The 22,908-nt window shown below is 40.6% G+C and overlaps 1 protein-coding gene across 4 annotated transcripts in view; it reads right to left on the bottom strand.

The window, feature by feature from the left end:
* Positions 1–22,908, bottom strand: part of LOC126108904 (zinc finger protein 708-like) — a 163,448-nt gene that overhangs the window by 20,200 nt on the left and 120,340 nt on the right. For 3 of the 4 annotated variants that reach the window (XM_049914271.1, XM_049914273.1, XM_049914272.1), the window contains exon 5: positions 17,688–21,084. In XM_049914271.1, the coding sequence (XP_049770228.1) occupies positions 19,239–21,084 (1,846 nt within the window). In that variant the 3' untranslated portion in view covers positions 17,688–19,238. Of the gene's footprint in view, positions 1–17,687; positions 21,085–22,908 lie in introns of those variants that run through there. The other variant, XM_049914274.1, reaches the window with a different exon arrangement.

Here is a 22,908-nt window from a genome sequence, read left to right as displayed (position 1 = left end):
CAAAATGGGACAAAAACAGGTGTTACAAGTTGTAAATAAATATCTCGGCAACGCCGGTCTTCTCTGCTAGTTCGTGAATAATAACAGTACATGAATGTTACAAGTTTAAGATTTATTTGTGATTGCACAATAGAGAAGGCCTTCTCTTTGTGTCTCTCATCACTCGACACTGATTGCGTGTACACAACACACATGCCTCCGATCGACTGCAGTTTCTAGCGATCTTCTTTGGCTTGATGACCCTGCAGCCTGATGCAAAGGAAGGTAAGAACAAAGAGCTTCCAACTGCAGTAGCAGTTGGAAGGAAAGCATCCCCCAATGTTAGGCTTTGGAGAAAAATCAGAAACTTTGCAGAAATTACAAACAGCAATGGTAAAAAATAAAAGAAGATCTCGCTGCCAAATTTGTGAATGAGTTGGCCATTTGGAAACTACAAGTACATCACGAGCTGAAAATAAATCTCAGCACATGGTCTCTACCTGCAGGAATCTATGTAAACATAGACGAATTCACCTCATCTGGCTATGGTTGAAACACTAAAATCCACAAAATAGAAAAGTTTGGAAACTGCTCAGACTAAGGTTTTCGAAATAGAAAAGGAAATATTGGCCAAAGCATTTTGAACAGCACAGAAAGTAGTTAACAAAAATCAAGCTTTCCGCCATTTAGAAACTGAAATTGACGGGCAGTTGTTGGATGGCGTTAATGTGAGCCGCATTCTTCATTCAACTAACGCATAAGTAAAAATTGGTTCTCAATCGCAAAAGATAGTGCATAAAAACAGTTAAACTGCGCTATTTATAGACGATAGTACTACACTCAGTTGTCGTCACTGATGGTGTACTTGGGGACAACGCTTACAAATATGGATCAGCCAGACAACATTTTTTGGGCATTCTTGAATTCCAGCACGTCACTGATGACTTATTTGTGAGTACTGGAGTTCAATGACGAGTTTCTGAAACAGAATCTTGTTTTTGTCTCGAATAATGGCCCTGCAGTAAAACCATGAAAGAATAAGCGTGTCATTGCTTCAATGGGCCCACAGTTCCTTACCGTTTTGTTCTGAGATGGTGCCAATCAAAGGCTGGGACTTTCCATAGCAGATGTTGTGAGTAACGACTTTCTCTCAAATGTAGGCTACTTAGAATCTTTCCTTCATAATCTGTTTTCAGTTTACCACCAGTCACCTAAAAATGCTAAGGAACTGAAAGTCCATCCAGAGGAACTTGGAACCATAACACTGTAAGGATACTAGACGTGGAAAATTTTTAAAGTTTTCGTGCCACATTTCAAAAGTGCCGAATATTATCCCAAAACAGGCTAAACAGAGCAAGACTGTATGGAAGAGTACTTAAACGCATAACTTCAGCAGTTGGCAGTTACATGCAAGCTCAAGACAGTACAGTTTGTTAGTCCCATAAGAATACATGCCAGAAGATGAAGAAGTTTTCTGAAAGAAAAATAAGACATGGCCCGTATTACACTGCAATCTTCGAAGCAGAAGGACTGTGAACGTTTGAAGGCGTGCCTGTGTAGGCGTATGGAGAAGCGCATTTGAACATCAGGAGACGCTGAAATGCCGGAGATGACTACTGTTTTGGTCAGTACACATGGCCGGAAAATTCTAATGTAACTTGCGAACAAGAAGCAATAAGAAACTTATGCATACGTTAACAGCTCCGTGAAAGATAGATCTCAAGACGATTTCGTGAATATGTTGACTAGAAGAAATGGCCAGTGTGTCTCCTGCCTCGTATTAACACCATAAACACCATCTGAATATCGATAAATGAATGTGAAAGAGGTTTCTCAAAAATAAACTTGATCCTGACTTCCACAGAAGCGTCGTTGCATCTGTATTCCAGCAGCAAACTTTATGTTTATTGAGTTGGTTGGAAATCCACTAAGAAATTTCGAACCGATGGATTATGTGAATTCGTGTTCGTAAAAGGGATGCATCCGGTGGCCGACAGAAGGAAAGAGGGGAGGCAGTGTGAGAGGGGCAGTGACCTGCGTATTTTAAGGGATGCTCTCACGTCAGTCGTAGTTGACAAAACATCACAGTCTTACAATTTTCGGCAATTACGCAGAGCCCATGTACGCTTCAGAAGGAAATAAACTCTCGATTTCAGCCTATTCGTTCAGTATCAGTATCGCCACTTTTCCTGTAGTTTCTTGTAAATCATAGCCAGTGTCTGCATAATTTTCGAAATCTGTAAGATGGTGATGATTTTTAGGCCACAACTGAGAGTAACTCTTGAAAATATTTTAAGGAAAAAAAGGTCCTGGAAGGAAGCATTAATACTGTGCGCCAATATACTGGATGACAAATACTGAACTACATGAAAGAAAACCGTAAATTAGTTACAAACGACGGGGTGCACACACACTTTATTCAACATGTAAACGTCACTATAGGTATTCGGATTTAGGTTATGGCATATTCGATATGCCCGCCATCATTGGTGAAGATGTTGCGCAGACGAATAGCGAAATTCTGTATGACCCGCTTAAGTGTCGGAACATCAATCTACATCTACATTTATACTCCGCAAGCCACCCAACGGTGTGTGGCGGAGGGCACTTTACGTGCCACTGTCATTACCTCCCTTTCCTGTTCCAGTCGCGTATGGTTCGCGGGAAGAACGACTGTCTGAAAGCCTCAGTGCGCGCTCTAATCTCTCTAATTTTACATTCGTGATCTCCTCGGGAGGTATAAGTAGGGGGAAGCAATATATTCGATACCTCATCCAGAAACGCACCCTCTCGAAACCTGGCGAGCAAGCTACACCGCGATGCAGAGCGCCTCTCTTGCAGAGTCTGCCACTTGAGTTTGCTAAACATCTCCGTAACGCTATCACGCTTACCAAATAACCCTGTGACGAAACGCGCCGCTCTTCTTTGGATCTTCTCTATCTCCTCCGTCAACCCGATCTAGTACGGATCCCACACTGATGAGCAATACTCAAGTGTAGGTCGAACGAGTGTTTTGTAAGCCACCTCCTTTGTTGATGGACTATATTTCCTAAGGACTCTTCCAATGAATCTCAACCTGGTACCCACCTTACCAACAATTAATTTTATATGATCATTCCACTTCAAATCGTTCCGAACGCATACTCCCAGATATTTTACAGAAGTAACTGCTACCAGTGTTTGTTCCGCTATCATATAATCATACAATGCTGTCGATGACCTCCTGAATGGCTTTTTTCAACTCAGCAATGGTTTTGCGGGTTCTTGCTGTACACTTCGTCTTTAATGCAGCCCGCCAAAAAGGAGTCCAATATATATATTCAGATCCGGAGAATACGGCGGCCAATCGAGGCCCATGCCAGTGGCTTCTGGGTACCGCAGAGCCAGAAAGCGGTCCCCAAAGTGCTCCTCCAGAACATCAAACACTCTCCTGCTTCGATGGGGTCGAGCTGCGTCTTGCATGAACCACATCTTGTCGAGATCAGGGTCACTTTGGATAATGCGTAAGACATCAGCTTCCAACATCAAAGAATATCGCACAGATTGTTCCGTGACTGGACGCTGCACACCACACAGTCGTCTGTTGAGGGTGAAGAGACTTCTCGATCGCGATATGCGGGTTCTCAGTCCCACAAATGCGCAGATTTTGTTTAGTGACGAACCCGTCCAAATGAAAGTGGGCTTCGTAGCTAAAGCAAACCGTGCGCCCATCGTGTCCCGCGACCAACTGTGGAGTTTGTACGTCCTAACGCAAACCGTTTAGAACTTGTTGTTGTTGTGGTCTTCAGTCCTGAGACTGGTTTGATGCAGCTCTCCATGCTACTCTATCCTGTGCAAGCTTCTTCATCTCCCAGTACCTACTGTAACCTACATCCTTCTGAATCTGCTTAGTGTATTCATCTCTTGGTCTCCCCCTACGATTTTTACCCTCCACTCTGCCCTCCAAAGCTAAATTGGTGATCCCTTGATGCCTCAGAACATGTCCTACCAACCGATCCCTTCTTCTAGTCAAGCTGTGCCACAAACTTCTCTTCTACCCAATCCTATTCAATACCTCCTCATTAGTTATGTGATCTACCCATCTAATCTTCAGCATTCTTCTGTAGCACCACATTTCGAAAGCTTCTATTCTCTTCTTGTCCAAACTATTTACCGTCCATGTTTCACTTCCATACATGGCTACACTCCATACATATACTTTCAGAAATGACTTCCTGACACTTAAATCTATACTCGATGTTAACAAATTTCTCTTCTTCAGAAACGCTTTCCTTGCCATTGCCAGTCTACATTTTATATCCTCTCTACTTCGACCATCATCAGTTATTTTTCTCCCCAAATAGCAAAACTCCTTTACTACTTTAAGTGTCTCATTTCCTAATCTAATTCCCTCAGCATCACCCGACTTAATTCGACTACATTCCATTATCCTTGTTTTGCTTTTGTTGATGTTCATCTTATATCCTCCTTTCAAGACACTGTCCATTCCATTCGACTGCTCTTCCAAGTCCTTTGCTGTCTCTGACAGAATTATAGTGTCATTGGCGAACCTCAAAGTTTTTATTTCTTCTCCATCGATTTTAATACCTACTCCGAATTTTTCTTTTGTTTCCTTTACTGCTTGCTCAATATACAGATTGAATGACACCGGGGAGAGGCTACAACCCTGTCTTACTCCCTTCCCAACCACTGCTTCCCTTTCATGTCCCTCGACTCTTATAACTGCCATCTAGTTTCTGTACAAATTATAAATAGCCTTTCGCTCCCTGTATTTTACCCCTGCCACCTTTAGAATTTGAAAGAGAGTATTCCAGTCAACATTGTCAAAAGCTTTCTCTAAGTCTACAAATGCTAGAAACGTAGGTTTGTCCTTCCTTAATCTTTCTTCTAAGATAAGTCGTAAGGTCAGTATTGCCTCACATGTTCCAGTATTTCTACGGAATCCAAACTGATCTTCCCCGAGATCGACTTCTACTAGTTTTTCCATTCGTCTGTAAAGAATTCGTGTTAGTATTTTGCAACTATGGCTTATTAAACTCACGATAATTTTATTTCATAGAGAATAATTGTCACCCCGTACAGCATAAGCACTCGCCTCTCATTTTCGTGGAACTGTTCACTGTACAAGCATTCCCAGAGGCCAAATTACCTGAACTATTCTTGTGGTTACTTAACAGTACTGTAGCCTAGGTATTACGCACATAGACTTGCCGCGAACCGCAACGTGTGTGGCACGCACCGCTGCCGTTAAAGGCGAGACCATCGCGCGCTTCGGATCCAGGGTCTGGGCAGCCAGACTGAGGGACGGGTAGCGAGTGGAGAGCAGCCAGCGTGGGCCGACACTGAGGCGCAGACCTCAGTGCCGTGTGCGGGAACGGGCGAGTAGGCCGTGCAGGGTGTGGGCCACGCTGTGCCCTACACGCAAACACGAAAACTGGAAAAACAGCTATAAATATCAAATTCTAAATTCAAAACAATCACACTGACCCATCCACATCCTGTCCGAATGTCTAAGAAAACTACTTTCCAATACTGGAACCTCTGACTCTCACAATGAAGAAAGTTTTCCAGGGGTTAGATCCCGATGCAATTCCAACACATGTAATGCACCTGGCGGCACTTTAACGAAACTTACAATAAATATGAAACAAAGAGAACTCATTATAGAAAACTTCGATTTGAAAGAAGCCGTCCTCAGCTCGTGGTCGTGCGGTAGCGTTCTCGCTTCCCACGCCCGGGTTCCCGGGTTCGATTCCCGGCGGGGTCAGGGATTTTCTCTGCCTCGTGATGACTGGGTGTTGTGTGATGTCCTTAGGTTAGTTAGGTTTAAGTAGTTCTAAGTTCTAGGGGACTGATGACCATAGATGTTAAGTTCCATAGTGCTCAGAGCCATTTGAACCATTTTTTTTAAAGAAGCCGGAAAATCACTGTACACTTGTAACGGGACATCCTCCTCTACCATTACTTTCCCTCAACACTAGCTGTCGATAGCAGTATTATTTTTCGAATTTGGACAGTTTGAGGCGTGGCACCTTATATTGCTCCTGTCTACAGCATGTGTATCGGAAGAATGACTAATGTGTGCACAGTGACAGATGGTCTGAAGCAGGTTCAGTTGAGTACGTAGTTCTAGTTTGCGTGAGCTAGAAGACAGTACTGCACAGAGACATTCAAGAAACAGGTCAACAGGATGTTTTTGTGAATTGTTCTGTTTGTTCCTTGAAGGCTTTTTTGGTTATTTACGTTTGTACAGTTTTGTATATGCTTTTAGTAGTGTGAATGATGGGTGAATGTGGTCTAAAGCAAATATGTAGATCATAGTTCTACTGATGAATGTTGTACAACAGGGAATTTTGTATAATAATATGTTAAGAAGTTTATGGTAAAAGGAAAGCTAATTCGAGTGCAAATGAAAATAGTTAATAACGTAAAGTATAAACAAAATATAAGAATGTTAAATATTTATTTCGAGAAAAAGTACAGTTCGAAAGTATGTTATTTCTTGATTGGTTAGTCATGAAAAGCGCGGGCTAACACGAGAGAATAATGTTTTTCTATTGGCCTTAAATAAAACTGACCAATCAGTATTCTTCGCGAGTCTTTTCTCTTGGAGACAGAGAATGCTTACAGCAGTCGGAGCCGACCCTTTCAGTGGTACGGTCGTGTGTAGTATGAGCACCGAAAGAAGTTATAGTCTGCCAGTTTTAGTTTTGCTACATGTTTCAAAATTGTTTTAAAGAAAAGGTATATTTATTCTGGTGTGCTTTTTACAAAGTACGGATTTAATTTAAGTAATTTTGTGTATAAGAATAGACAGTAATTCCACGTGGCACATTGAGCAGATTGGTGACTAAAAACTTGAGTGCATTTAGACACCGATAAACTTAATAGTATAGCGATCATTCTCATTTAAGAACAATCCGTGCTTAGTAGCTCTTTAGATTTCGGGAAATAAGTTACCATAAACTTGCTAACGTCAATGAAAGGGTCAATGAATGGCTGTGTTAGGATTAGCACGGGCTTGGCAGTGAACGTGTATATTATCAAGGTTCAGAATATACCGAAGTTCTGTCAGTATTTCCACGTTCATTCAAAATTAAGACCTTTTCCCGATTCCTGGAATAGTTACATTGTATGTAGGCTGGTGCGAGTTGCAGCACGTTAGGTTTCCACTCGGCTTTCCTACTGGGGATCTGCTGCAGCGAGTTCACAGGTAGGAGCAGGAAAAGGATGAAAGCGACAAGTGCCGCCGCGAGGTCAGTATTATCTCAGCTGATTTTCTGAAAACTTTCATAAATTTATACACAATATGTTATATTTCAAGCTAAAATTTATGAAACGTAAGTAATTCATTTTCGAAGTTAAAATCGATGAGTACTAGCTCTGAACGTAGAGTTAAAATTATTTTTTTTTATAATCGTTTGAAATTACGAACTATTTGGCACACTTAAAATTTCTATTATTGATTACGCAATCTAGTACTGTTTACTGTGTTTATTCCTGGATTCATTTATGAAATAATAATCGAAACTAATAAAAATTCATTTGCCAAGAAAGCTTGTAAACCATTTGGAATATTGTTATTTCCGCTGAGTGAGATAGCAATAAGCATGCCTCTGATTTGATGGGGCGTATTTTTGTACTTTGGGTGATCAACGTAATGTGAAAATTCAACAGATTGTATGATATACTAAAATATGACAAAATATGTTAACGTAACAACACAAATTCTGCAACAACAATCTTCAAATTTATTTAGATCACTTCAACCGAGAGGACCTAAAACGTGAGAATTTCAGGTTCAAGAATCAGACCCCTAGACAAGAAGAGCTGTAGCCAACTCTACACAAAATGCTAAGTAAACTAGAAAGTTTAGTGTAATCTTCGCTCCTCTCAAATTTTTCATAGAAGACTTTACTTATTGTAGACAATAACTGGAATTAGGAAGGAGGGGCGAGATTACGCACAGTACTGAATCAGTTCAGTCAAGTACTACAAGTTGTGGACCTAAAACTCTGAAAGAACTGAGCCAAATCACCACACACCGATCAGGCTTCTAATCACAAGAAGACGGTTGGTACTAGATACCATTCTGACGCAACCACAAGAGTCTTGCTGTAAACTGCAGGCAGGGGAAACAGCTACCCATAGCCTCTCACTGCATTGTGATAACCTTCGTCGACCGCCACATCACAAATTAAGGGATGGAAGATGAACTAAAAGCACAGGGTTGCCATATGGAAGAAGCATTGCTTATCAATTCGTGAATCATCCATAGGCCAGATACTAGTTACCTCGGACTACAAACAAACAACTGAAGAGGTAGTTTTGTTCACTGTTTCAAAAATACACTGTCTGCTTCACAAGACAAGCCTGCGAACAATATTGTCTATTCAACTAACGAATTTGTGGGAGGTGCAACAGGTTAACAACACATCTCGGGAAACGGTCCAAATGGACCCGAATCTGGAAAAACCGATGTACCACGCCTAATTTTTAATTGCCAAATATATTAGAAAAAAGAAGAATCCCAGAATGCAGATACTACAATGATGATCACTTTGTTACTGATCTAACTGCAAAGAAACACCAAACCAACCCATAACAGTCGACAAAACTCAAAACATTAAGTGTTTTGACGGAAGCATCACGCCTTGCTACCCAGAGCAGCGAGAATGCAAACGAACGAAAAAGTTTTTGAGCACCTTCACCGCATCTGTCGTTAACGTTACACTTGGTTTTTTTTTTCATAGAGTTACCTGCGCTGATCAATAAATAGCGCCGTCCTGCTGAGCACACCCTCACTGCCACAAGGAAGCCGCTTCTCATTCTTCCATACGTAGGACGATTTCTACACCTTAGCCTGGTGAAAATCTCGAAGTTGAGATTAATTTTATTAAAACTGTTGCGGCCAGTAACAGATACGAACCAACCATAGTAGACAATATATTAAAAACCAATAACAGAATTAACATTCTTGACAAGTTTTCCTTCCTTTTTTCTTTAGTCAGGAGCTGTATCTTACAGCATTCAATGTCACCCACAAAACCGATATGACTGTAAAACAGGTTTTCTGCTAACAATCACTCATAAATTAATATTGTTCTTAAGTTGATCATAGCGCTTTCTCCCTTACAAAACTCAGGTTTCTAGCAAATTAGCTGTGACGTTTGTGCAGCCTACTATGTCGGACAAATAGGACGAGGAATTTCCATAGGATACAAAGAACATCTCTCAGGAAAAGAATTCGTCCTTTGGCAATCATTTATTAACTACAGGTCATAAGTCCGGCATCAGTATTCTGCACGCAGATTTAATATTGTTGAAAAGTTAGAAATTTTCAAATACCCTTCTTTCAATGAAGGTATCATACTTGATGAATAGTTGCAGTTACGAAATTAATTTTTTTGTGATATTAAGCTATTACTTAGAAATGACTGAAGTTTACTCGTCCTTCGCTTACCGTAGAGTCAAAAATATCGTTGTCCACTCTCTTCTTCATTTATTTGATTGTAATCGTTCATATATAAATATATCTAATATTTGCTGTTGCATTTTTCTAAACAATTTTGCATTTTGCATAGTACTGGCTACTAAAATGTGAGATGAACACTGATATCCTATTTGAACTATTTTTCGTAAATTAAGCGGCTAGTATCTTTGATTGTTACTACATGGTCCGATTTGTCTCGCGTCCTAGCTGTGGCAACTTGGGCACGTGAGCCTCTTAGTCCGATGCCGCCTCCAGCGGCTGCCACCTCTAGCGGCGTCATGGAGCCATAGTTTTACTTGCAGTTACCGGGTTACATCATTTTCAGTGCCTTTCAGTTCTATCAGGTTTTCATTTTAACATGTTGGTGAAGTATTGTATGTGACGAGAGCATTATTGCTCTTAAATTACTTCGTCAGTGAATACATGTGACTCCTTACAAATCTCTTCGGAGTTAAAACAGTTCAAGAGTCCCTACCGTAAATCAGGAATATACAAACTCAAATGCGATACATGCCTAAAATTCTACATTGGACAGACAGGCAGAAGTTTTGAAATTAGATACAAAGAACATATTGATGCTCTAAGACTTGGTAACTTAAACAAATCAGCATTTGCAGCCCATATTGCTGAAGAAAACCATTCAGTGGGAAATATTGAGGACAACTTAAAGATTTTGCATCTAACAGAAAAAGGAGCCACTATGAATATATTAGAAGAATTAGAAATACACACACACAAAAACAGCACCCCAGACTATATCCTTAACGAACAAACAGAGTTGGCTAACACCCCTTTCCTGAAAAATTTCCAAAAATTACTTTCCAGCCTCCAAAGCAAATAATATTAATACACCTATCTGCAGATCAAGTCGAAAATTTATATGTTACTATAATTCTCATGCTGCCAAATGTAATAAAATAATATACTATTTTACCTATACAGTTCTAAATATATATAAAAAACTTTATAATTAAATTAGCAATAACAGATATTTAAATAAAAAAAATCAATCTCTCTGTATTAATGTAAAAGACATAACAGTTTTGTAAAAGGATATATGATCCTTTCCAAACATAGGACATCATTGTCAAATGTTACGATATATCATAGCATCTGTGACACCCATATGTTTGTAAACTCTTTGTATGTACCAAAACATGTGGTGCGTGGTTGGAATGATCTCAGCGACAAATCTAAAGTGTGCAATGAAAACTATTACGTGTGCAACAACGAGGATGCAGTGGAAATGCATTTACATCGATTGGATGAACGTTATGGAAACAATCACTCGAAACCGACGTTTCACGTAAGTCACATGCAACGAAAATCTGCAACGCAACCATCCGTGTGTGGCGTGTTTGTAATTATGTTTTATTTATATTTTAGGACAATTAATCTATAAAAAACACACCAAATGTCAGAAAGAAAGTATGTAAACCGTCTGATGATGAATCGCAACGATTCGAAACCGGTAACGGTTTCCTTTGAATAAAGGAACTCAAAGTAAATTTGTGGCTGGTTGCTGTCCTAACACCATCAACATTTGAGTTCATTCCTTAGTTTTTTTAGTATGTTAATGTTTATTTATGATATTTTTAAGTAATTATGAATTTTCTGATGGAGATATACTTAGTCGGTATCTTAGCATAGTGAAAGTAACTTTTTATTGCGACCGGTTCGCTGTTTTATACCTGTTACACACATCTGCCTCGGGAAGCCGACGGATGAGGGAAACAAGACAGTCCTCACGTTCACACCTGAATAAGATTTTTCCGTAATCTTTGTTGTCGACGCTAAGCATTCCTATCCGAAAAAGCAATTCCTTGAAGACATAACAACAGATAAACGAATTATCATCATGGGCATCGCAGAACCGAGCGACACAGGCAGAGAGATCAATCTCCACAGCTACATCTGCCGTCTACTTGATCAGACCCATTCCAAACTCTTATAAAAACACCCACCTGTAACACGACTCATTCTGCCGGAAAATGTATAGATCCACATCGCAGTTGTGTTAAAAATAACAGCACAGCATAAGCGACACAACCATGTATGTACTGCTAATTGATCTCATTAATTACGTGTCTCCAACTGGTGCAGATAAAATCACTGGAGACTCGATGCTAGATCCACAATATTTGGAGGTAAGCCAAACGACAAAAATGTTGAACTTCTTGTGGCCATTTTGAATCTCGTCAGACTGAGAAATGACTCGCTGACCTTAATTAAACACTACGAAACTTGTATCCAGATCACAAGACATGTACAACACAGGTATCCAGACACCGCAGCGAGACTCAGTCTGGCGACCTCCTGCCGATTATTACACGAACTGCAGTTATCAAACAGTAAAAAACTCGAACAAAACTTTAGAACAATCGTAGATTCACGAAATCTGATCGTCAAAAAATTCTATACCATATACGGAAGATAAACATCCCAGTTATCATGGTTTCCATTCACATAAAAACTTAGCATTTTTGAAATTGTCTTATGTACTCGCTCCGTTCTCTCATTCGCCTGCAGATGAAATGGACTGGTCCATAATTTCCTAATTCTCAATAACCGACACAACAGTGTCATTAATTCGGACGTGAAGTTCGTTCCATGATCCGTAATTATGGTATCAGGCACCCCAAACTTCAATCACCAGTTACTGACTAAAGCTTGTGCCACCATACTTGCCTATTGGTCCGGTATTGCGACCATGGCTAGAAACCGTGAAAACTGATCAATTATAGTTAAAACGTAACGATCCCCTGCCGGTGTTTTGTTATATGGCCAGCAGATATCTCGCCCAATAAACTCGAAAGGTTTTGAATTGCAATGGAATTCTTGTGCACACCATGTCTGCTCGCTGCGCACACGGTACACAATTTGCTATATATTGTTCCACACCCCTTGTGTGAGTGCACCACCAAAATCGTTCTGCTACTCGTCTTTCCATTGCTCGATGACTCGCATGCCCTGAAAGCACATGATCATGGGCCTGCTTTAAGACTTCCTCTCTCAAACTGTTTGGTACCACTACACGTGGTCCACACCTGGTAACTCTACACAACAAATTTCCCTCCACAATGAAATGTGGCACTCCTCATCCTCTGCTTATGCCCTCTTCCATTCCGTGACACTCTCACCCATTACTTCTAATGTGTCTAACTTGCGACTTAATGTGTCTGCATTCCCGTGTTTTTTCCCTGGCTTATGAATTACTTCAAAGTCAAACTCAATTTTAGAGCCCACCGTGTTAACCGACTAGAAGGATGCTTAACAGCCAGTAACCATCTCAACGCCACACGATCTGTCACGACCTTAAGCTTCATACCATAAAGATAACAATGATAATAAATTACTCCATATATTACAGTCAACATCTCCTTTTCGATTGTGGAATGATTCCGCTCTGCCCTATTTAAGTGTCTGGAAGCATACACCACCGGATGCTCCTGTTCCCTTACCATTTGCCCCAGAACACAGTATACTGCGCCATTTAAAGCGTCACATGATAAGTCGAAGTCTGCTTCAAAATTCGGAAACACCAACATCGCACCAGAAACTAATCTCATTTTTAATTCATCGAAAGCTTGCTGGCATTCCTCCGTCCATTCAAATTTAACCCCTTTCTTTAAAAGTTTTGTTAATGGCTCGGCTATTGTAGCAAAATCCTTTACAAATTTACAATAATATGAACATAACCCATATACGATTGTAATTGCTTCGTTTTACATGGTGTCGGAAAATTTTGAACTGCCTCTGTTAACTGAGGATCGGCTGGAACCCCTTGTTCACTGATTACATGACCTAAATATTTGACCTGCATCTGCGCAAAATTACATTTTTCTAAACTTAATGTTAACCATGCCGACCGCAATCTTCTAAGAACTTCTCTTAAATGCGATACATATTCTGGTATATCCTTCGAAAATACTATAATGTCAGCTAGGTAAACCATACATGTCATTGGTTCCAGTCCCCTTAAAATCCCATCTAATAATCGCTGAAAAGTGGCCAGTGCATTCTTCAATCCGAACGGCATATGTATATTCTGATAATGTCCCCCACGAACAGATAAAGCTGTCTTTGCCCTATCCTCCAGCGCTACTTCCAACTGGTGGTATCCACTCCGTAAATCCATCGTCATAAAATACTTCCCTATATGGTTTCCTAAACACTGGTGTATTATCCTCCGTTGGTATGTGATGCTTTGTAATTGGTGTTGCCGGTAACCTACGCTCCGTTCCAAATTACTTGCTAAATGTCAATAAAATTCCTCCAACATGATCCTGTCGTCTCCCTGCAAATGCTGCGATTTTCCCATCAATTGCGTTGCATCGACATTTTGCTTATGGCTCGCCTCTAAATCCTCCATATCGAGGTCATCTTCATCAAAACTCCCCAATGTGACCAATAACAACCCTTTTGACAAACTAAAATTCGCTCTGCCGAAGTTATCCATAGTTACAGGAACTCTATAATCTCCTTCCACATAACTTGCATGAGCTAAACTCCTTTGCACGAAACAGTGTGCATTATCCAACACCTCATTATTCGAGAGTGGCCCCACCATGTACAACGCCTCCTTTGGTAAGTCGGTATCTATCGAAACTCAGACTACCTTCCCTGTACCTGCCGGTATGTTATGCTGCTGATCGACCTCTAATGAATCCGTTCGCAGTTTAGCAGGCGTCACCTTCACGTTATGTGCACCTTGTGACATTCGTCCATTTGCAACCATTTCCCCCATGCAACACATTGTTCCACTGTTTGTTGCCCAAGATCTATCTTCGCATGACGTTTGTCAAGGAAGTCCACTACGAGAATCACTGACTACCTCTCACCCACACATGAAACACCTCTACCTGCTCACTAAACTTAGTTCTGGCAATCAGAAATTGAAGTACCATCGTACCCAATGACTCCACATTATTATCCCCCACCCCATGTAACCCATAACGTGGTGGCTCAAGCCTTCTCCTGCTGACCTGGTCTAAACTAATAACAGAGATGTGTGCCGCTGCGCCAACCAGAACCCTCTGTTCCCTCCCATTAACGAAGCCTAATAAGCTGCATTCGATGTGTGCACCTACAAGCGCATTACTTAATTTCACTGGGACTGCCCTCCGACAGTTGAAGCAGTCCCATTCCTGTTTAACGGCTGCTGTCACCGGGGTTCCCCATACTTTTACATCTGCGGTTCACTGCCTGGTGACCCATTTCCCCACATGAGTAACACCGCAACTGACGCTGACATTGCCTCCTAATGCGCCCTACCTGGTCACAACCAAAACACTTAATTTTTGCTGCCAAGACTCTATGCTCCACCCTTTGCTTCGTTGCATAATCTGCCTCCTTTACGTATGTGGCAATCCTTAGAGCCGCCACAACATCACTGGGATTCTCCATTCTCACCCAACGTGATATCTCAAGCGGTACTCCCCACAGAAACATATCTAACACCCTGTTCTTGGCCTCCTGTAACAGCACTCTATTCGTCTCCCCATTAAGTGACAGTTTGAATGTTTGTACATTCAGCTTTCGAATCATGTCTGAGAAAACCTCCACAGTCTCATTTCTTCTAATAACTAATGCACTCAATTTTTCCCGAAAAAACATGGTACTATTCTCGTTTTGGTACCTCTGGCGAAACCCAGCCTCCAACTCTGCAAACATCCCCACCTTGTTCAACGACTCATGGTACAATACATATGACTTGGCATTCCCTATCAAGCGTACCTTCACCACTCTCAACACTACAACATCCAAACGCCCATTGGCCTCAGGACTTGTGATAATATCATTAAGGAATACCGACACATCCTCCATTGTTTTACCCAAAAAGGTGTTAATCAATGCCGCAATTGCTAGGCAAAATGGTCTACAACACTCCCTGAACTGCAATTTACTTTCACCCAACGTCCCTTCCCCTATTTGCAATGCTTCAAATCTCCCCGCTAACTCCTCTTTTTTTTTCTTTTTTGTCCTTGCCTCTGACAATACCCGAATTTGCTCAGTTAGAGCAGCTACAGCTTCCGCTGTAGTCATTGCCATGCTTCTGCTTCTTGCCATGTTTCCACCATTCTTGCTTATAGATCTACTGTTAGTATTAATTCCACTCTGCTACTACTAAAACTTAGTTCCTGTGGCGAATCATCACCCACCTACATTCTGAACAATTGCGCGCCGAATGTCCAAATCTGTTACAAATAAAACAACTCTTTGGCACCCACTTTGTACATGGTAATCCGTGACCTGACAGGTTACAAAAATTACATCGCATAGGCGCTATGTCGTCATGTCCCCCTGAATACTGATAAATCTGTAGGGTCCTCCGGCTAACAAAAGACACCCTCAAAAAGTCCATCCTAATTGACACTTAACCCCATAAAACACAAAAGAATGACACATAAACAATAAACCAAACGTCACTCACCCATCCCGAACGTGTTCACGCGCAGGTGACAGTCCTGCTTTCTTCCCTGTTCTGGATGAACACTTCCCGAATGACAAGACATAACAAGAAGTGTACAACCACCCATCACAAATGCAATACCTCAACTATCCCTCTACACAGGCACATCTCAACTCAACTTGCCCAACATAAGATGTGGAAGTGGAAATCCAGTACCAGCGCTGTAACCAGCACCGCTTCTGACACCACTGTTGCAGTGAGTCGATGCTCAAACCCGGGACTCCAGATGGCCAAGCTGCAGCCAGCACTCACCGTCCCACATATCATCAGGGGGCAGAGAAAGTTCAATAGCGTCAAGGGGCAGTGCAGAGTGATACAGCAGTATTCAGAAGTATTTCTTTACTCACATAATTTACAGTACTTCAATGGGTGCAGCATAGTGTTGGTGTGCCACCCACAGCGTTGTTCTGCGAGTCCGGCCGGCTCAGCAACTTCTGGTATGCCAATGCTGCTTCTCTGTCATCAGCGCCGCTCAGCTGGAAGATGGCCACACTCTGCCCGGTCACCGCCCAGTGATGTGTCGCATCTTGCGGCATGTAGCTGGCTATGATTTCGGAGACTGCTACAGTCCCTGGTCCTCGCCTCCCTCGCCCTGTTGGGCCTGCTCTGTCTGACCATGGGACAAACGTGGATGTACTGGTCACCCATGGTCCTCGGGCCGCACTGCTCCCAGGACAGGACAGGACAGGACAGGACTCAAACCCGCACCCTTCTGGATGCGGTGCTGCAGCTTGCCACTAGTGGTGCTTGCCAGATGGCAACAGTCTGCGCCGTCTCTGCTGCTGCTGCTGCTGCTGCAGCCCTGCCATGCCTCCTGCAGTGCATGCCTCGCCCAGACCCTGGTACACCATGTGGGAAATGAATGTGGCCCATCCTGGACCCGCTGCAGACCAGTGTCACTGCACTCCTTCAGGCAGACCGTGCAATCTCCAAGTACCCGGCTGCCATTTCGTCCCACCCCGGTGATGTGTCCCCAGAGGCGGAATACAGCATGAACAAGCACATAGAAGTAAAGTACAGGTTACATGGAATATTTACAATATCGCTGCCAGACTAGTCCCTATAAGTGTAGACCAGCACAGGTACGATCTGTCTCTCAATTGACCTGGAACACCTCCTAAACCTAAAAGTGCCTAACTATTTATACTGCTTTACCCCTCACGTGTGATGTAGGGTCAGAAGGAGACAGAAACTGTGGCAGGGGTAAATTCCCATATGTCAACCACTTACACATCACCACTCCCAACTCTGGCATACTGCCTCGCCTCATACATCGCAATAACTGAAAGCAACACTGCAGTTTCTTGCTTCGCTGTTGCTCCATGCCATGTCTACTCTTCCTGGCCTACTGGCTGCTGACCATTACCACACACTGCCAGTGGCCCCAGACTTCATTGGCCAACCACACCTTTATTGAATTTTTAACAAAATTCACTATGACTGAGACAAATACTAGGATTCAGTTGTTACAGGTATGATGGGACATACTAAACCACTTTCACCAATAACAAATAGGTAGGAAATCAAAAATAAAAATAATCATTCTGAAATTAAAATTTTGGCATAATCACAGAACACCAAACACATCATGTTCATTTACAGAAATTAAGAAATATATCCACAATGGAAAAATCTTTGAAATATAACACAACACTCAATCAAAGAGAATGCTCATTTGATCTATTTATTCAGTACAATAAAAATTATTCATTCAGATAAAATTCATGTATTGAGTAATCACATTCTGAGCTCCAAGTGTTGTTCTTATGTATATAAATAAATGGAATCAAAACACAACACCTAATGTTTATGTATTTCATTCTGTGTAGTGCTTACACAGTATTAAATGCTGAATAAATAATTAAGAGCTTTAGTGCATAACACTAATAAAGCTTACCTCTGAATCATGTACAGAGCTTTATGAAACAAATCAATTTCACAAAAAATATACATATTGTGCACTGGTAAAACGGCAACCAAGCAAAATGTGTATCTTACGTTAAACATGTTCGCATCTGACCTGTTTATGTGAAGATGCATTGATGAGCAAAAACATGATGTAAATTGTGCATCAGAAGACTGAATGTCGCTTGTTGTAGGCACATGATGCAGTAAGAAGAGTACAAGTATATGAACAGACCAGAGATCAACAAAGATTTTTTCTACCAATGAGATAGGTTGCAAACATGTAAATCCAATGACAATAGTGACAAAGTAACAAAGCACAAGTTGTTCTGGCATGACAGCTGGGGACTAGCATCATAAAAGTGGTGAAGGTTGTTGGCTGGTTGTATGCTACTGTTGTGAACATCTGTGGAAAGTGGCTGAAGGGTGATAAATCCATAACCTGATTGCAAGGTATAACGCATTCACCCTTCATCACAAATCATGAAGGTTAGAGGATCTAAAATGTGTGAACGAGTCGTTAAGTCCTGATCATGCAGAATTGTTGATGTATTGTGTTCCAAAGGTTGACAAACAAGCTATTATGCAGGTGATCATAATATTTTGGCCTATCAGCATATGTATGTTATTATAACATACTTATTAATGGATGATTAGTAGTAACAGAACATGTATGTACACACTATTAATTACATACAAAGCAATACCTAAGTAAAATAACTGCTATAGTCATTGTTCTCCAGTATTATGCTTACTAGACCGAGTGAAGGATGTGCCATGACTATATTTTTGCTGTCACTGCACCTATAATACAGAGCTGCAAGTATCACATAATGACTATCTTTAGAATAATAAGCAGAAAAACATCAAATTTCCTTGGCCATACACTGAATACCACATAGTACTTATGATTACTGATACAGGCGAAGGTTTAACACAATTCACAAACTTCTTGTCTCACGTTTGATAAGAAAAATAGTGTTAATAACAAAACCATATTGGATTAATTTTTCTGCATTATTTGACACCACAATTTCTCGACATCTAAAGATGCAGATTCGATTGTTATATTGTCATATTATCTGTTACCACTCTGTTGTACACATTATTGCACTTTTTCATTATTCTAGTACATTTTAATGTTATTTCCTAGGCATCACAATTTTATTGTCTCCCTGCTACATAATTATTTTATAGGCCTTGAGGAAACCAACCAGGAAACCGATTTGATTAAACTAACACTTTCTTGTAGCTTCTTTATGATGAGAAGTAATAATGTGTCTTGGGAGTACCCAATTGAGTGAAGCTTCGGTCAAAGATATCACATTTGTGAGGTCTCCTTCAGGTATGTACTAAAACATGTGTCGTGTGATCACCTGACCTAGCAAACTATTTGCCACAAATATCACATTTGTGGGGTCTCTTTCTCGTGTGTATTAACGTGTGTTGAATGAGATTACATGACCTAGCAAAACATCTGCCACAAATATCGCATTTTAAAAGTTTCTTTTCAGTGTGAATTAATGCATGTTTCTTGAGGGCGCTCCGCACAGCAAAAGATTTGCCACAAATATCACAAATATGAGCCCTTTTCCTGGTGTGTATGAATGTGTGTCTCTTGAGAACATCCGACATAGCAAAAGATTTGCCACAAATATCGCATTTGTGGGGTCTCTGTCTTGTGTGTATTAATGAATGTTGAATGAGATTACATGACCTACCAAAACATCTGCCACAAATATCGCATTTTAAGAGTTTCTTTTCAGTGTGAATTAATGTATGTTTCTTGAGGGCGCTCCACACAGGAAAAGATTTGCCACAAATATCACACTTGTGGGGCCTGTTTGCAGCATGTATTAATACATGTTTGTTGAAATAACCTGATGTGGCAAAAGATTTGCCACAAATCTCACATTTGTGAGGTTTTTTTCCAGTGTGAATTAATGTGTGTGTCTTGAGAGCCCACAACACAGCAAAGGACTTGCCACAAATATCGCATTTGTGAAGTTTCTTTCCTGTGTGAATTAGTACATGGCTCTTGAGAGCACCCAATAAAGCAAAGGATTTTCCACACACATCGCATTTGTGAGGTTTCTTTCCAGTGTGAATTAAGGTGTGTATCTTGAGAGCACCAAATGCAACAAAGGATTTGCCACAAATATCACATTTGCGAGGTTTCTTTCCATTGTGAATTAACGTGTGTTTCTTGAGGGTGCTCCACATAGCAAAAGTTTTGCCACAAATACCACACTTGTGGGGCCAGTTTGCAGCGTGTATTAATACATGTTTGTTGAAATAACCAGACGTAGCAAAAGATTTGCCGCAAATATCACATTTGTAAGGTTTCTTTCCGGTGTGAATTAATAGATGTGTCTTGAGAGCCCACAACACAGCAAAGGACTTGCCACAAATATCGCATTTGTGAGGTCTCTTTCCAGTGTGCACTAATTCATGTCTCTTGAGAATACCCAACAAAACAAACGATTTGCCACAAATACCACACTTGTGAGGTTTCTTTCCAGTGTGAAATAGCATATGTCTTTTGAGATAACGGGAGGTGGCAAATGATTTGCCACAAATATCACATTTGTGGGTTCTGTTTGCAGTAAGTACAACAGTGTGGGCACTGACATTAACAGCTGTAGGTAAAGTTCCATAACCACTTGTTTTCTCTGCATCGTTTGCCATATGTGTGTTACATATATCATTAGGGGACTTCTTTGAAGCTTTCCAAGTTTCCTTATATGAACTATTCTCATTGTGTTCTCTGACAGAAACTTCTGGCTCACTGTCTAAAAAGATACTGCTTTGATGCTCATCACTACAGCCATATTTTTCATGGTTGCCAGCAGTTAAGACTTGATAATTCTCACTCGTTCTCAAATGTTTTTTCAACCTAACATTACTGTGAAATACCTCACCACACCATTTACAAACATACAAAGGTGGTTGCACACCATCAATATGCATAAACACATGCATTATGAGTCTGTATTTTGAAGGAAAGCTTTGTAGGCAGAAATTACAAATATATACATGAAATTCCTTTTCCCTCAAACCACAATGATACCTGCTGCCAAATGGGTTATCCTCATTCACAGTTGATTCTTCTGCATGAATACCACACTCTTGTGTTGACTTCTCCCTACCTACCTCCAGCTCATTCTTCACCAGTCCATGGTGAAGCGTTTCTTCAAATGAAATGCCACAGCTCCCACCAGTATGCTGAATCAATCTGAAGAGCAAGAAGGATAATGTTAAATTCTGATATATAGATATGAGACATAGAAAAGATATTTGAGTGTCCAGAAATCCAGGACTGTAGAATACAAGCGTGCACAAGAAATTACATATTCAGTAAATGTTAGTGATTTAAAATCGTAATGTTCTACCAGAAGGAAAGAACTGATGAGGTTGATGTTGTTTGGTTTGTGGAGCGCTCAACTGCACGGTTATCAGTGCCTGTATAAATTCCCAACCTTGCTCAGTCCAATCTCGCCACTTTCAAGAGTGATGATGAAATGATGATGAGGACAACACAAACACCCAGTCATCTCAAGGCAGGTGAAATTCTCTGACCCCACTGGGAATTGAACCCAGGACCCCATGTTCAGGAAGCGAGAACATGGCTGTGAGACCACAAGCTGTGGACAACTGATGAGGTAAAAGAGGTTTAAAAATAAAGTAACCAGAGCAAATTTAATGCAGATTAACATGAGTCACTGCTGATTCCATTTGGAATTTTTACATAAGAATTAAAATAATTCACTTTGAAATGTTATAACATTTTTAAAATACAGTGCTTCAAGTTAATAGTCTACACCAATTTTTTAAATGTATCAAAAATGTATCAGTTACATATTTAATTCAACATTCTTAAGTTCAAGGTATTTCAGATTTAATTAAGAGAAATGAAGAGTATGCATAATATTCCATCTTTTTAGTGTTCATCTTCTATCATAATAGCTCTGTAAGTGCCTTTTCTTTGTTTTGGGCACACTTTCACCTTTAGAAAGAAAGTGTTACACTTACCAATGATAAATTTATTTCACCATGTAAAAAAGAGGGTTTTTTTTTATTCCTACTGAGTCAAGAATTAGTGCAAGCTCCAATACTTATATTGGGTATCTAGTCTGGTTGTCCATCAGGTAGATAATGACTGTTCATAAATAAGAATCAATGACACATCAACAAATGCAACAAAATATAAAAAAGGATTTTGCATACTGAATACTGAATGTTTATGACACAAACTTACAGATGTTTCAACCTAACTGTATTTTTCGCACTGCAACTTACATGAAGCCTTGTACAAATAGAAACACTCTCTGAAAAGATGGAAATGGTTGTACATTTTCCAGTACATTTTGCGGTGATCCTTTTTGAAAATTTTTAATCTTCCCAACATCTGGTCACCTGGCATTCCTGAACAGCCTTGACAAAGACATGAGTATAAATAGCCACAGCATCACACATCAGACACAGAGCAAGCTGACATACTGAGTTCCAGCGATAGCAGCTGGTATATGAGCTATCCAATAGTGTCTGGGTCCCATCATTTCACCCACAGTTAAACCCTTTTCACATAAAAGAAAAGTGATGCCTTTCAAGTTCCCAGTACGTGCACTATGTTAGACATGAAAGATTAAACTAGTGATGGTGTGCATGCTCCAGTGTTTTCCTCCTATCCGGTTATCAACTTTTGAAGTTTTTGCATTGTGTTGGATATATACCTTTGTTTTGCATGGTACGTGGCAAATTTGGAATATTTTTTAACTCTTAACTGTGGTCATACGATTTTTTAGCGTCAATGATATCATGGCGTACGCCAGTTTCCAGAACTTAACAACTGAATCACTAAATATTGTGGTAACATTTGAACCATTTTTTTGGAAATGCTGTCATCACATGTTGCATAACAAGGTCCTTCAGATGTCACTGTTCACCTAATATGCCCAAAAGGTGTAATCATCTCGATGGAACACTGAGAATGAGGGCATATGTGAAAACACAGCACATGGTCACATAAGCTGAGTGCAGGGGATGTTCCTGAACAACA

The sequence above is a fragment of the Schistocerca cancellata genome, chromosome 11 (genome assembly GCF_023864275.1).
Source record: "Schistocerca cancellata isolate TAMUIC-IGC-003103 chromosome 11, iqSchCanc2.1, whole genome shotgun sequence".
NCBI lineage: Eukaryota > Metazoa > Arthropoda > Insecta > Orthoptera > Acrididae > Schistocerca > Schistocerca cancellata.
The sequence above is the reverse complement of the archived record's forward strand: the minus strand, read 5'-3'. Positions and strand labels throughout refer to the sequence as shown.